Source organism: Ursus arctos, unplaced genomic scaffold (genome assembly GCF_023065955.2).
Source record: "Ursus arctos isolate Adak ecotype North America unplaced genomic scaffold, UrsArc2.0 scaffold_2, whole genome shotgun sequence".
Taxonomy (NCBI): Eukaryota; Metazoa; Chordata; class Mammalia; order Carnivora; family Ursidae; genus Ursus; species Ursus arctos.
The window spans coordinates 23120628-23137901 of NW_026622874.1; the positions used below are offsets into that span (position 1 = coordinate 23120628).

General features: G+C 35.4%; 1 protein-coding gene across 10 annotated transcripts in view; it reads right to left on the reverse strand.

Moving 5' to 3' along the window:
- SMG7 (SMG7 nonsense mediated mRNA decay factor) overlaps window positions 1–17274 on the reverse strand; it is an 87452-nt gene that overhangs the window by 20864 nt on the left and 49314 nt on the right. For 9 of the 10 annotated variants that reach the window (XM_048225021.2, XM_048225018.2, XM_026509201.4 and 6 more), the window contains exons 2-8: window positions 16861–16892; window positions 14460–14577; window positions 12619–12751; window positions 4263–4434; window positions 2981–3052; window positions 1982–2132; window positions 1466–1601 (exon numbers count right to left, since the gene is read on the reverse strand). In XM_048225021.2, the coding sequence (XP_048080978.1) occupies window positions 1466–1601; window positions 1982–2132; window positions 2981–3052; window positions 4263–4434; window positions 12619–12751; window positions 14460–14577; window positions 16861–16892 (814 nt within the window). Of the gene's footprint in view, window positions 1–1465; window positions 1602–1981; window positions 2133–2980; window positions 3053–4262; window positions 4435–12618; window positions 12752–13891; window positions 13948–14459; window positions 14578–16860; window positions 16893–17274 lie in introns of those variants that run through there. The other variant, XM_057314865.1, reaches the window with a different exon arrangement.

The following is a 17274-nucleotide window of genomic DNA, read 5'->3' on the forward strand; positions in this document are numbered from 1 at the left end:
TTGAATCAAAGCAAAATGACTAGATTCTAGACCAGAATAACTTGCACAGAGAAGATCTCATTAAGGTAGGTTCCCCCTTTCTCCCCACTTAGGGAGTGTATCTTTCATAGACACAGAGCCAGGAGCAATGTCAAGAGGTCATCTGGTCCAATCCCCTGCTATTTTACAGAACTGTACCTAAACCATCCAAGAAAGATGGCTGTCAACCTGACTTTTAAGCTCTCAAAAGAGAATCCCCAGCAACCCCCTATGGATCTCTTTTTTAAGATTTAAGATTTAATTTCAGTTCTGACCTCAGAAAACACAAAGATAAGTTATTTTAAAATAATCCTTCATATATCTGAACACTTAAAATGAAACTATTTAGACTTGTTTGTTCTGTCCACGCAGAACAGCTTAGGATATAAAAATTAGCTGTTCCTTTCACGTACCCAACTCTATAAATCATGGGCTAAAGGTTTAAACAGGCCATCAGAAGAAGCAGAAAACAGCAGGGGACTCTAGAAGCTTATTTTAAAACAAACTATTTCTATTAGTTATTTAGTATAATCTCTTGTACATAAAAAGTGTCAACTGCAAAATGATTATCTATAAAAACTACTTCACATTGACTCTATTTGGCTAATTTATCTCTCTTAAGTATCTAAGTTCTACAATCTCTGGAATGTGTTACTTTTATAATACTTATAAAACTGTAAGGCAGTTATAGACAATTCCCCAAGTATTTAGATACCCAGAAGTAAGCAAGAAATATAAAATGTTCTTTAGACTATCTTGTTCGCTATTGATCCTAGTGACTAAAAAGTGACTGACACAACAGGCAGTCAAATATTTGTTGAATAAATGAATTAAAAATAGAGTTAATGTTTAATCTTGACTCCTCCCATATTTTATATATTATACATCTAAACTGCTAATTTAATATACTAATAAAAGATCATTTTCATATGAACAAAGGTTACTTAATTTTATCTCCTTCCACAAATTAGTAAAATATAGTCCTATTGAATGAAATTCTCATTCCCTTCCTTCAAACTACCACAAATCCCGATGGATCAAAGCACAATGAGAATAAAGAACTAGGTTTGCAGAACGGAAATATTATTAAGTAGGTACCAGAATCCTACCTAAGAATATAAAAACCATCAAAAGTAGTACTTTCAAAACTGAGAAAGAAAGGTGCTTGATCTGGGAAGGAAGGAGGGAAGGAGTTGTTTTTTCCCACTTTGGTACTTTCTGCCAAATGGCAGCTACTTAGTGAAAACACTGCTGCTATGTTTCTCTATAGACAGTATCTCTGCTTAAACTGAGGGGATGCTGTATGCAAGAATTCCATATGCTTCAAATTTAATTTTTACCAACAGTTCACAGTTAAGTAATGACATGAAAACTAGAAATCAGCTTCCCCCAAATCTTATGCTTCCCGATTTAAACAAGACAAATAATTCTATTTTTAAAATCTAACCTTAAACTGTTCTTCCAATTTCTCTCGAAGAGGGCTCAACTTTTCCAAGCTCTTACTCAGGTACACATGACCGTGGAATTTAATAAAGGCCTTGATGAAGTCAGAAACACCCCATTTGGTTTTCACCTCATCCCGGCTGAAATGAAAGAAAAATTGTCATGAATCTTAAGCAGCAAAATGGTTAACACCTCTTAACAGAGGTTTCAGTCTGCAAAAACACATTATTTGAGCAGCTGATACACAAGGAGAGGAGTCTGTATCTAACTTTTCATCTGCAACACACTCAGAGGAGTCACCGGCCTTCAGCACCCTATACTCCTCTACCACGAACAAATCAGACGCAGACTGCTCAAAACTCAGCAACGACTGCATGCAAAACTATTAAAATATATCTGTGTTTTTAGAAATTAGGCAAACAGCAGAGAAACCCAGGTAACTGACTATAGCTCTTGCATGCCCAAATTTGACGGGAGAAGGCTACCAGATTACAACTCCTCTTGGAAAAGTCAACCCTACCTTTCCAGTGCTTTAGAAAGTGCTTTTTGTAGATTAGTGGAGGCAGCTGGGAAAGGGAACTTCACAGCGATGCTTCTGCAGTAGTAGAAAATTGTGGTCAGATGGTCTCCTTTGGAAGAAGCTAAGATAGCCAACTGATTATAAGGCTGACCTAGAGGAGAAAATGAAGATTCTAATGTAACCCAAGATGCACAGTCTTGCTATCAGAATAGAGATGATCAGTTTTTAGACCTTTAAATTAATAATGGGGAGTATTTTATAAAGTAAATCTCATGACTACCTCATTACAAATGGGCATAATTTAAAATAGCACACTCCCACGACAGCCATATAATGTTTAGGTTAAAAAGCACATAATTCAGGAAGAGAGCGCTATATAAGACTTTAGAAAGGGCTAGCCAGCAAATCTTTTCAGCATTAGAGGCCTAGGAGTCTCTATCACCACTGTAGTGGGAAAGGAGCCACAGACAATAAGAAACTGTACACACTGCCATTCCTGCTTCAAATGGGCTCCTTTAAGAATCAAGAATTTCAGTGTTGCTTAACAAGTATGACTTGCATCACCAAACAAGAACCACTGCTAATTCTGATTCTGAGGTCATCAAAAGACAAAAGCCCTGTCTTTTAGGTAATAAAAAATAATTTTTCTAGTAAAGAAATAGTGGTATTAAGAGATCATTATTCTGTAAGTATTAAGGAAGCCAGAGTTGTTAAACAATTTTAGATCACATTAGGGGATATTCTACTTATACTAGTTTACTGACAATGATAATCTTATTTTAAAAATTCATTTCTGGTTAGATAGAATATACAATTAAAAGAAAAAATATGACCAAAACTCCAAATCAATCAACACCAAATCCCCAAAACTCAATATCAAAACTCTGAAATCTTTTGCTTTCATAAAACTTGGAAGATGAGCCTTGAGTTATTTTCTATATTGTTATAAAGGACAAACTATCACAGTCATCCATAAGTTGATGTAAGAGGCCCACTCACCATTAGAGGGGACAAGCTGAGCTGCATGCCTATAGTAGGACTCTGCCTGGCTGGTCTGGTTTCTGTATCGAGCTGAGACGAGAAAAAACAAAATTTAGCTTAAAAACAAGCAAATGAATAAAAAACTAGTAGGGTAGTATTTCCAAAGCAACTATAGTTTTCAATTCTAAGGATAATAAACACATTAAAATTAATTTAAGATAATTAAAGACAGAAAATACTTTAAAACAAATCAACTATAGGATTATGTGTGAAGTGTCCATCTGGTCTTCCCTATTTGGGACATTCAGCATGTAACCAATTTTAAAGCTTACCTAGCCCCCATTTTCAGGTCCTCCAGTGTCATGCATCACCAGCTCCCACTATGGACTATGCTGGTGACCTGGAGCCGGCCCACAAGAAGGGGTGAGTTATATGGCACTTAAAAACAAAACAAAACAAAACAAAACAAAAAACACTATACAATACGATCTGAAAATTGTGTATTTCTTCAATATCTTATAAAGTGATTTTGAAAAATGCCTCATACCTACTGCAATACTAAGTATGTGTGTGCACAGAATACACTGAAAGCAAAAACAACCTATATACGCTATTCACTTAAATCTCCGTGCAGAACTTGGTGCTTACTTTGATGTGACCCCTCATGGAGGTCAATGATTTATGATATCAAGAAATCTAAAATCTCTGAACTTAAAGCAGTAATGTTCTCCATTCCTTGTTATTTGAGGACAGTTGAAACATAATCCTATAGTTAATTTGTTTTACAACCTTTTTAGGTTAACCTTTAAGGGATGAACAAGGATAAGTTACAGAACACTCCCAGATAAAATATATAAAATAGAAATACAAATTTAACTGTAAAAAGGAAACAATTAAAAAAGAGGTTTTAATACACTGATAGGAGGGAAAGACAATCTAGCTTCAGAAGGAGTAACTTATAAACCCTGCAATTCCAAGAGTACAGACTTCTAATTTAGAAAACATTGTGGCACCACTTTGAAAAATTGAGCTTTGATTACATTTTTGCTATTTATTTGCCTACATCTGCATGAGTCTGAATAAAACTTAAAGCTTAATATGAAAGCTGACATCTTCAAGATCCTTTGCCAATCCCAAAATATTGAGAAAATTTAAGTTCTTTAATATCCATTTTACAGTTTCCTCTTATGACCATCTAAACTGGGTGTGCATGTTCAGTTTGAAGGAAAGAGAGTCTCCCTATGATTACTCCAAAGAAAAGGATGAATGTATTAGCAATTCCTTCACACCAAAGGCTCACCAATGTCTCCAAGGTGGACGAGGCAGTGCTGGCAGATATAGGAACAGGAGCTAGACTGTGGCTTCACTATGGCGCTGGTATGCGTCTGTTTATTGCTGATAATTCCCAATTGGGAAGACTTCACACGGCATGGTAAATCTACATTAAACACTGTACATAGTTCTTGTAATAACTACAAGGAAAACATGAACAAGACTTAGTGATAAGTCAGAACTGGTAAGTCAGAAGTGTTCTAACAGTAAAGTTTGTATACTTTAACGTGTACCTAATGTCATATAAAATTGAGACCTGAGCGAAGACTCGAAGAAAATAGGATAACTAGTAACATTTATTAAAAATTGTATCTTTTAAACTCTCAAGTATTAGAGCAATCTAGGATGTGCATCTAAAAGGAACACACAGGGGACGCCTGGGTGGCTCAGCTGGTTAAGCATCTGACTTGATTTTGGCTCAGGTCATGATCTCAGGGTCTTGGGAGCAAGCCCACGAGCTGGGCTCCGCACTCAGCAGGGAGTCTGCTTTTCTCCCTCTGTCCCTCCCTCTTTCTCTCAAATAAATAAATAAGATCTTTAAATAACAAAAATAAATAAATAAATAAATAGAAGGAACAGGAAGGTGCCTTGGTGGCTCAGTCAGTTAAGTATCTGGCTCTTGATTTTGACTCAGGTAGTGATCTCAATGGTCCTGAGATGGGCCCAGTGGCGGGCTCTGCCCTCAGTGGGGAGTCTGCTTGGGATTCTCTCTCTCACTCTGTCCCTCTCTCCTTCTAAAATAATGAATAAATAAATCTTTAAAAAAATAAAAGGAACAGAAACATTATTAAAAAAGACTTTACCTAAATAGGGTATTCATTCACATTCAAAAAGCAACTCCAAGAAATTATCTACTATTCCTCTTAGAAACATATAAAAACCAGGGCTCTTGGGTGGCGCAGTCGGTTAAGTGACTGACTGTTGGTTACAGCTCAGGGCGTGATCTCAGGGTCATGAGATCAAGCCCTGCCTCAGGCTCCTCACTCAATGAAGTCTGCTAGAAATTCTCTCCCTCTCCCTACCCCTCCTGCTAAGGCTTACCCACTCTCCCTCTCTCTCAAATAAATGATCTTAAAAAAAAAAAAAGAAACACAAAAAATTAAAGATGGGTGGTTACAAATATGACTTAAATGCAAGCCAACATATTTGTCAGACTTTAGGAGTTTCCTTGAGATAGATAGATAGATTGCTCTTTTAAGCAGGTTCCACGCCCAGCATGGAGACCAACGTGGGGCTTGAACTCGCCACCCTGATATCAAGACCTGAGCTAAGATCCAGAGTCCGATGCTTAATGGACTGAGCCACCCAGGTGCCCCCTTGAGATTTATTTTCTTAAGCCCTAGGTCAGTTCACATCTTTGCATACATAACAGATCTGATGGTATTACAGATCTGGAAGGGAATTCTGACGTTATATAGACCACCCATTTTTTCCTCTTTTCTCCTTTAGTCTCACTATTAAAGGTACCTCCTCCTGGTCAGAACTAACTCCTCTGCCTGAGCATACCTATTTCATTTTTGTCTCCCTACTGCCTATCATCCCTTCACTCTTATATCTACTTTCAACTTCTCATGCTTCTTTGCTGTGACCTACAAGTACCAAGCATCACCTACAGAAAACAATAATAAAACCCCCAAACCTTAAAACACTCTCCCCCTTGTCCTTAGATTCCTTCTCCAGCAACCTTCTAATGTCTCTTCTTTTTCTTACCAAACTCCTTCAAAGGAATCCACATGTGTGCTATCTGCTTTCTCAATTCCTATTCACTCCTTAATCCGTTATGATCTGCCCTCCCCACAAACCCTCTTCTCATCCCACCACCTACCACCACTCTACTGAAACTGTTGTCCATGTGACAACCAATTATCTAATAAGCAAGTACAATGGACACTTTTTAGTCATCATCTTATTAGACCTCTTTGTTGCATTTAAAACAGTTGACCTTGTGGCTGATCACTGAGCTTTGCTAGTTGTTTTGTCTTACCAATCATTCCTTTTCGGTTCCCTTTATTCAAAGGTTTTTCTCCCCCCATCTTGCTCCCCAAGGGTTTTATTCTTGGCCCCCACACAGTTCTTTGCATTCTACTCTCATTTGTTCAAATATTTACTTATAAATATATTTATTCAAATATTTGGTTACCGTATCAGATACCACGGTAAGCAACAGAGATGAGTAAGAAAATCTACATTCTTAAAGAGCTCACAGCCAAATGAGCAAGACAGGTAAATAAAGTGGGGGTGGGGAAGGGAAGGGGCAGGGAGGGGCAAGGGATAAACATAATAGCTAGCATAAGCCAAGAGAATAATCTACATTTATAGTCAACATTATTCCCTAGGTTATTTGATACATTTGTCTCACTTATCCTTGTGATAAACTAGTAACAACATCGTATATGTAGTTATAAAAGCTCCATTTTTTCAGATGAGGATATGAAAGCAACAGAAATATCAAGTGATTTGACTAAAGTTACAGAATTAGAAATATCTTGATTCTATCACCACTCTTTCTAACATGTGCAGAATTCAAAATATAAAATAAGACATCCTGAGGACCCCACTCAGGATTTGAAATGTCCCACCTTTTCCCAAAGTTAAAAACCACTTTCACAACCAAATACAAGGTCTGTGTACCTCTTCTTACTAAGCACAGAAATTGTCTATTTCAGCTTTACTTAAACCTGTACATTTGTTATGGGCAAGAAATTTGCTGACATACAATTAGGTAAACAAGTTAAAGCCCAGAATGGTTGGTTAGAGTCAGGAAATATATAAAAGGCAAGAAGTATAGGAAAGGAACAAAAAAATGGAAAAAAAAAAAACCCACACCAAAACCAGATGACTGTAGAAGACGACAGGAAGAAACATGACAGATGGTGGAGAACGGAGTTCGGTAGGTACTGAAAGAACAGACTGGAAAATTAGGCAAGGCTGAACATCTACCAAGAAGAAAACAGAATGTTCACGAAAAGTAAATCAAAGATGGCTGGAGCATCATGTGGAATGTCTCCTAATAAATTTTTTGCCTGAACCCAGAGGCTGTAGATGAAGATACCAGAAAAGTTCCTGCTGATTCAAATATTCTGGGTGAGAGAGCTCTAGTGGGTTTAGAGGAAGAAACAAGGTGGCACTGAAGAAGAAAGAAAAAGAGATGTTTCATTAAGTTGAGCAGAACTATATTTGGCAATTATTCTGTGAAAACTCTGTATTAAACTATTCTACTGTTCCTTAGCTCTTTACCCTATGCTAAGAATGGAGAACTAATGATGAAGGTACAGAATATCACCTTTTAAATTACTACAGAAACTTATTAATACTTTTCTTTTGGCTCCCACTATTTTAGAGTAACAACCATTTGCTCGGTTCTTTGATGTTTTAAAAAAACCTATAGCAGAATGTTGTATCTTTACTTTCGGAATTTCGTTCTGGCTTGACAAATGGCTCACAAAATGACAACTAAGAAGTTAAAACCATCTTCACAGAAAATATAACTGAGGATGACATGTACCAGTCTCTTCTCAATCCACTTCAATTAGATTTCTATCCCCACCACTTTACCAAAGTCATACTGCATCAAATCCAAATACCATAAATTATAAGATGAAGAGGAAAAAAACACTGCCAGTCGAACAGTGACTTACAATCTTTCGTGAACTTACCCGTTTTAGAGATGTTAAAATATGAAAAATATTTTAGAAATGAAGAAATACAGAATTTGTTAATTTCACCAGTGACTTCCATGTTGTCAAATCTAATTGGTCACTTTTTAATCATCTTACTTGACTTCTCAGCAGCACTCAACAGAGTTGATCACTCTTACTCCTTACTGAAATGCTTTTCTCTTGGCTTCTAAGTCACCAGCGTCTGATTTTCTACTATTGCAATGGTGGCTCTACTTGTGCTAACCTGTTCTCACCTAGACCTGTGGTTTTTTACATTTATTTAGTTAGTTAGTTTCAGAAGTAGAATCTAGTCACTCATCAGTTGCATATAACACCCAGTGCTCATTACCTCACATGTCCTCCTTAATGCCCATCACCCAATCATCCCACTCCCAACCCCCCACCCCTCCAGCAACCTTCAATTTGTTTCCTAGAGTTCAGCATCTCTTACGGTTTGCCTCCCTCTCAATTTTCATCTTATTTTATTTTTCCTTCATTTCCCTATGTTCATCTGTTTTGTTTCTTAAACTCCACGTGAGTGAAATTATATAGTATTTTGTCTTTCTCTGACTGACTTATTTCGCTTAGCATAATAGCCTCTAGTTCCATCCACGTTGTTTCAAATGGCAAGACTTCATTCTTTTTGATGGCTTGAGGCACCACTGTATATATATGCATCTTCTTTACCCATTCATCTGTCGATGGACATCTGGGCTCTTTCCATATTCTGGCTATTGCGACATTGCTGCTATAAACACTGGGTTGCATGTGCCCCTTCGAATCACTGTGTTTGTAAGTCCTGTAGTTTTAAATACCAAACACTAATATCAGGCTAAGTCAGGGTTCTCTATTGTAATCATAAAATTTACTCCAGCCCTGACTTTTTTACTGAGCTCCAAGTTTGTTTATCTAATTTCCTATTTGACATCTGCACTTAGATCTCAAATAGGCTATCTCATTTAACACAAACACAGCTGCTTTCTCTACACTCCTCCCCTATCTCAGTAAATGATTCAACCAGTCATCTAGCTGCTCAATCTGATAACTCAAGTCACCTGATAATTCTTCCCCTACCCTGATTCCACATATCTAATCCGATCCATCAGCAAGTCTATTGGCTATTCTTCAAAAATCCATCAATTTCTTTCCATTACCACAGGACACCCTAATTAGTTTCCATTACTGATTCACAGTAATTCATCCTCCATACAACAGCCAGGATAATCTTTTAAAAGTGCAAACCTTATCATGTTACTCCCTAGCCTCCTTTCCAATGGCCTGCAACTACACTTAAAGATTAAAATTCAAAACTCATCTTGGCCTGTAAGGTTGTACAATGATCTGGACTTGGCTATTTTTATTGGCTATTTTATACTGAGGCTATTCCCTCAATCTGGTGGCTTAACCTACACTGCATGTAATCAAGAAAAATGTACAAAACATTACAGTTAGCGACACCATGAACTGTTTCAATGATCAAACCAAAACAACATAAAAATACAAGTAAAAAGTCCTATTAATGCTGATATCTGAAAAAGTTTATTAACGCTCATTCTACAATTATTATTATTGCTCAACCACTGACTAAGGAAAGCAGCTGGAGAAAATCAATGACTATAAAAATTGAATAAAATAAATTTCAAATTAATTACTCATATATTTTCCTTATAAAATAATTTGAATGATTTTATTATTCACCTGCCCATAATTTTTTTTTTAATACAAATACTGCACTCCCTCAATAAAAATGATTCTTGCTTTCTTTCCTTGCAGGTTTGGTTCATCAATGTGCAATTAAAGCTTTGGAAATGTGTTATATATATTACATCTTATAAAAGGTCAAGAATCATGTTTCAAGGTGACAAACCAATGGCTATTATAAAAATGTATCACAACATGTGGATGCCTTCCCTCTCCCTCCACCAGGGCCAGCTGCCTGGAGTCCCTACTGCTCCCCCTACTTCAGCTGTGTTCGTTCACAATTGCAATTTCTACTGCAGAGGGAGGGGAAGGAAAATAGATCTGAATCAGAAATGAGACTGGAGTTTTAAAACTAGACTATGTTTCAAAAACATAAAGGCAACCAGAATGTTATGGAATCTTTCTAAGAAGTTATGATGGAAATCTGGAACTCAACAAAGCATAGCTGAAAGCAGTGATGGAGGGAGGGACGAAGGGACGACATTTTTGTTAATACTCTAACTGAGCTGAGACTCCTCAATTGACATATTGAGTCAAACTGTATATATAATTTTATATGATTTTCCACTCAATAATTTTTTCATCATCTTAAAAAAATCTCCATAAATATCACTTACAAGAGTTTCATAAATTTCTATTTTACAGATATGCCATAATTTATTTAATCATTACTCTATTGTAAGATACTGGTGTTATTTTCAAATTTTACAATTTAAATTATAATATCTATTTGTTCCTTTACATATAAATATTATTGTCCTTATTAAATATTCACTGATCTACGGACAAAGAAAAAACTGTATTACAAAAACAATCAAACAAACAAATAAAAAACCCAAACAAACCTGGTAACGTTAGGAAGCTCTAAATAAAATGAAAAAACAAAAGAAGAAACTGGAAATATTTGCCAAAAATCATAGAAAAAATTAATATCTTTCATGTGTAAAGAACTCAGACAAATCACCATGGAAAAAATAGTGTCCAACAATGAAAAGGAAAAGTAAATAGATGATTAATATAAAATACAAGTATCTAATAAAATATGAATGCAGTTCAACACTAGCAACCCAGACATTAAGTTTTAAATGAAAAATTATTTTTCATTTATTAAAAATGAGTTATTCATTTAATCATTTACTTTTACTGAAAACACTTAACGCTGGCAAGCACGCATCAAGACATTCACTTGCACACTCTGCTGATGGAAATACAAAAATATAAATGACAATCTTTTAGGAAAACGTTTATCAACAGTTTTAAAATTTCATTCATCCAGTGATTTAATTCATCATCCAGTAAAGAATTGCCACCATGAAATAATCCAGTATTAGAGAAAATGCTTTATACACAAAGATGTCTATCAAACTGTTTAACAAGACAAGGGAAAATTTACATTATGTTTATAAAGCAGATATAAGACTGGATATGTACAACTATGTATAAAATTACTAAAACACCAGAAGAATATACATACTAAAGTAGTAATTTATCCTGAATGGGAGATTTAAAAAAATTTTATTTTTGTGTAATTTCCAAATTTCTTGAAATTAGTATGCTTTAATTTTATAATCAGAAAGTAAAAGACTATCTATTAATGTGTCCATCTCTTCATTTAGACTGGCTGTTCCCTTAAAGGAAAAGACTCTTTTCCCTCCATATCCTCAGTATCTGTATTGTGCCTTACAAATAGTAGGCTTTTAAAAGCTACTTGTGGAATGAATTAATCTTCAACATCTGCTTTAAGGACTAGTTAGCGGCATACCACAATCCCTCTCCCTCCAGAATTATCGACTTCTACTGTTAGAAGTTGGCATCAATTTGAAAATGAATTTTGAGAATAAGAACCATACTTGAATTCTTTCAATAATGAACTGTGAAGAATGTTTTAGTCTAAGTAAAACAAATAATCTCTATAAGATGATGGCTAACTATGGGATAACTTCCAACACAGTCTTTTCTTTTCCTTCGTTCAAAGAAATGATATAACCGAAATGGAGCCAAAATACAGGTAGCAATAATCAAGAAGCAACATAGAGAGAAAGGCCAAAGATTAGCCCAAGATCTTCAAGACCTCATCTTATCATTCTAAGATGAGAGTTTATACACATTTTGTTAAATTACAAATGCTACTACAAATGGATGAGATGAAGTTTTCTAAAAGATTCTGCTTAAAGAAAACTCACTGTTCAGAAAGATTGTCTTTTTCTAAAAAGATTTTATTTATTGATTTGAGAGAGAGAAAGAGAGAATGAGTGAGGGGGAGGGAGAGACAGTGAGAAGCAGACTCCTCGCTGAGCAGGAAGCCCTATGTGGGGCTTGATCCCAGGACCCTGAGATCATGACCTGAGCCGAAGGCAGACATTTAACTGACTGAGCCACCAAGGCGCCCTGAAGATTTATTTATTCTTTTACTTTGCCTGATTTAGAAATTATGGCGGGATGCAACCAAGGACAAGATAAGTCTCTTGGATGATAAATAATAGCTTATTATTAAAATGGAGAAAAATCTATTCCATTTCTTAAGTAATTTAATAGAATTTAAAGTCCCAGATAAATCCTACTGAACACATAATACAATGAAAAATCACTCGATATCACCAATTTTGACGATTTCTAGCCTAGTACACAACACCGCTGTTACATTTGCTCTAATACCACTTATAACTGACTACTTCTGCTATTTCACTAAGACATGGTTTTTCTACTCATTACCCTTTTTCTATTCACACAATCCTACCTCCAACCTTCAAGCCAAAACATCACCCTTTTTTGGTTGAATCTTTATTGTTCAAAAGGTCTCATGGTAAACAATTAGGGATATTTTTATTCATGTGCGATTATAGGGGATCAACTCCTGGATGGCCCACACAATGGTAACAAAAAGTGTTTATATGAACAACAAGACACATACAAAGAACATTCACAACTAATTCTAGAAGAATTGGTATACAATGCAGAACTCACCTGAGTATAGAAGCCACTAGCTGCCTCTAGGAACAGAGAAAGGTTTGCCTGAACTTCACTCCGATTCGGGTTTGCTCGATTCTTTGCCTGGCCTTGTAGTGTTGTGATCTGATTCTTAAAGGCATGATTCCAGCTGAAAACAAAATGTAATTCTATTTGGTATAGCAGTGACTCACTGGGCAGACACTGGTCCCCCTGAGAACAAGAAAGAACTGTTTGTTATAATTATAACACACTAGACAGTAAACCTGCATTAAAGTTATTCATTATTTAAATAACTTTATGCTCCTCTTTCAGCAAGACTAGACATGCTGTAGAATCCAACTGACCTTAGTTAACACTTAACCAATGTTCGAATAATCAGATTGTGGCTTCAGTTATTAATCTTTTAGAACTACTAGAGTTACAGCCTATTTAGGAATCCCAGTACAAAATCAGAACTATAGTGGCAAGACCAAAGTAAAAGTAAGCTATTAATGAATTGCCATACATTATGTGAAGAAATAATTCTTTTTGAAAATTCTTTTTGAAAATATTAAGCCATATCTCTTATTTCCGTAAAATCTACTTCCCACAGCACTCTGTTCTAATTCTATTTAATACTTTTATTTCTTTTGGGGTTAATATTTTCTTGAGAGCCTGAAATATAAACTCATTTTTCGACATTTCAATTCTGGCTATTTAAAATAGGAAAAAACACAATGCTGAAATATAGCATACCAAAATCCTATTATAAAATGTCTTTCATTAATCAAGCTGTATATAGAATCATTTTAAATTCAGTTATGGTGAAATACAGTCCAGTCCTTAACTTGGAAACCACAGGGGGGAAAACGGAACTAGGAAGGAGGGAGAGTATTACTGCCTTGATTTAAGGAAGCAAACACAGATAAAAGGTCTACAACCTACCTGGAAAGTACCTAATTCTTTATCAACATCAACTTTGAGACTCAAGAGCACTGGGTGTTTTTAATGGTTTATGAGGACAATCACTCCCTCAGCATTTTTGATGACATTTTATCCTTGACCCTAATATCATGGAAATGGATTTTGAGTGGCTGTGATCAAGCTCTTTTACTACTAGAACTCCTAAACATATGAAGTATCTAACAAAGGTGTAAAAAAATAGGAAAAACTAATTTCCACCACAACTTAGGGTAATGGCCATTACTAAACAGAATATTCTTAACTGATTTTTAATTTTCCATCAGCCTAATATTCCTGTTTTAATTTATAAGGCAAGGTCCTCCACAAAAGGCATTTATTTACTCACTTGGGAATCTGGTCATCTGCCATTTCACCTCTCATAGAAAGAACAAGTGGAATATCCTAAATATACAAAATCTTTCTTTAGTCTTATTGTGGGGTTGGGGGAAAGGAAATACCGTATTTTATAAAAGGAAGAAATTCCTTTACAATGCAAACACATTTTCCTTTGGGAGAAATTTATAGAATCACATTTACCAAAGAAGATTTTGATAAGCTTACTATTGAATTTCTTTTTTTAGTCATGGCTTAAATGCAGGACTGAACACATACAGAGAATCCAAACACTGTCTCTTAGTACTTGAAATATATATAGGTTTGTTTTTATGATATGCCCTAAAGACCTTAAAAACATTCAACTCCGAGCATTTCTCCTCTCGCCACCCAAGACTCTCTGAAGTAATACCAATGGTTAAATATTTTGTTAAAAATACCCACAAGCATTAGAATTTTTGTTTTCATTGAAAGAGCTTACTCTGAGATAGGTTAAGAAGAAATAACCAAATTGTTCTTTTCTATCCTAAAGTCTTGGTGATACTCGATCTTACAGGGACATCCCAAATGATAATACTTACAGATCCTGTTCTACTTTCTTGTCTAAAGCATATTCCAAATCAGTAACTAGCATTTTCTGGTACAGGTCCTGCAGAGCCTGCCTGGATGTCCAGACCTCGGCTGGACCCAGCTTAGAATCTAAATAACAAAACAAAGACAGAACAGTAGACAGAAAGAAAAAACAGATAGTTAAAATCATTATACCACACCAATGACTCCTTCCCTCTCCATTTCCCAAAGCAAATACCTGCTTTAAGTAGATACCACAGATTGCTGCAGAAGTTTTATACTAGTATATTTTCAAATGACTTTCACCTTTTGGCTAATGACTAAATCTGGTTCGAAATGTTTCTGCATTTGTCTTTTAGCTTTGAAATAACACCATGGCATGAAAAAAGCTTAAAAAAAATGAATGGTGCACCCTTTGCTTTAGTTTGGACTTCTATGTATTCATATCATAGGAATCATATGCCTCAGAAGTCACCCCATTTAAAATGACAGACTGCCAAGATGGTCTGTTTACTCTCATAACTCTCTTTGTCCAAAGCAGCTTTTTTCTTTTTATTTTGAATCATTCTCTCAACTGTCCTTACAGAATCTTCATGTCTGCTCACAATCCAGCAGTCGTTTGCACATTCTGCTGTTATTCCTACTCTCTATATGTCAACCCAATAAAGCCAAACAAGTGAGGGTTATTTTAATAATTGGTAAATTGCTTGCCAAGAAATTCTGTGAGCAATCCATACTTGCCATTTAACGTAAATGAGAATTCATAGCAGACACTGATTAAACTGCTCAAGAGACCAAATGAGAGACTGGGTGCAAGATGAAAGGAAGTCAGGCTATGACTATATGTAATACCCAGTTAGGGCCATATTGTCTGCCAGAGTCCTACAAGACACGTTAGCTTTTCCGATTACTAGGCTTATGAGTGCAATAATTGACAGCGAGCTGCCTCAATAGAACTTAATAACAGACTTTTCAATTAGGCTTCTGGTTACATTTAGTATTTTGCTGCAGCACAATGGCACAGTCTTTACTCTTCTTTAAGTCTGCAGATAGAATCTCCTGGATATTTGAATTAATCCTCACAAGAGTTTGCTGGCTACAAAAAAAACAGGGTGTGGTATCAGCTTCTTGGTCCCTTATTAGGTTTTTAACGACTAAATAAACAGATTCATAGATTTATGCAATCTTGTTTCGATTCATTGATGGCAGGGAAAGGATTATAAGAGATCATTAACTCTGATCTAGCAGACAATCATTTAAATTACTTAATATCCTACCTAGTTAATGTTCTTGGGCAGTCAAACGTTCCTTATAAAAGCCAAACTCTAAGCTTACTTACTGAGGGTAAAGTAAAAGGTAGAGCTAGTTTAACATTGCTCCACGTACAATTTTTGTCACATAATGCATTCTATGACTGACAGGACAATACAAAAGCATAATACAGTAGCTGACAATGATATCCATAGTCTGGAAGATGATGACAGTCACATTAACAATGGGAAGAACTGAGATACCATATTAAGTAAACCTGTTAAAAGTGCTTTTAGCTTTTTTCCCCTCTTTTCCTTGAACAAGAGATAATGATATTACCCATAAATCCTTAAAACAATATCAACATTAACATTAAACTGCAATATTGAGAAAAAGACACCTAAAGACCCTATTTCTTTTTGATAGTAAATTTTGGCAAGAATACTGGTTCTAATACTTTAACTCTTCTTTGTGGATTTCACTTCAGAACTCAAGTTCTCAAAAATTAGAATGAGATCCATTTTCACATATCTCTTTTTACATTTTAGGACAGCATATGCTGCTACAGAGAGCACAGTGATCACTACACAGTCATTGTTATATATTTCCCAATTCTGGAAAGTTAAAATCACCTGCTCCTTCTAGTGACTTTCAGTTATTCTTTTGAAAACACCTTGGATATTTATTCAAAACAAAAAAGATAAGGGAGAAAAGAAAGGAGGCAAGGCAGCTCGCTCAATTTCAAGAACTTTTAGTAAAGTTTTCCTACAAATATCTTTCCTCAAGATCTACTTACTATTCAAGTTTGGGGAATTATAAACAGGAAGACATGAACTTAATACCCTAAGGTATTTTTGTTTATATGGTATATGAATTCTTTTTTCTATGTCTTAAATTGATGATAAATAGTTCATAAAAATTAAATGATTATCTGCACTAAATTAGGTAATATTTAATTCAATGTAGCACAGATTATATAAAATTCTTGATCATCTACGTAAGAATTCAAAGTTCAAAAACAATAATTATTAAAAACAAATAGTAAGTTATCATTCCTTTTGACAACCAGGACAGTGGAACAAGTAATATAGGAAAAATGAGACCCTTCCCTTAATTTAATGGTATAAAATAAGCGTGAAAAACAAGTGAGCAAGCCAATACCTGTCATGTCAGCCTTCAGGACTTCTGCCTGCCTAAACAGAGGGAAAAAAGAACATTGATTAGAAACAAACCAGGCCTACTCAACATAAATAACCCTGAAAATTAAAAGTTAAGTGAAATCATATACTACATAAAGATGTATACCACCTCCATATGTGAGTGTCCCTGCTTTCATATTCAGGGTAGCACTAGGTCTTGGCAAACTGATGCCACTACTTAAAAGAATATAGGGTCACCATGAATTCTATGAGTACAGCTCACATTCTTGCTGTTTTCCTCCAAATCTGACATATTTAAGGTAATGTTGAATGACACTCATTAAACAAAAAATTTTCCCTGAACACAGCCAGGAAATCCTGTTTCTCAATTCACTAACCATTGTAACTATCTCAAATCCCCCACTCTTCTCAGATG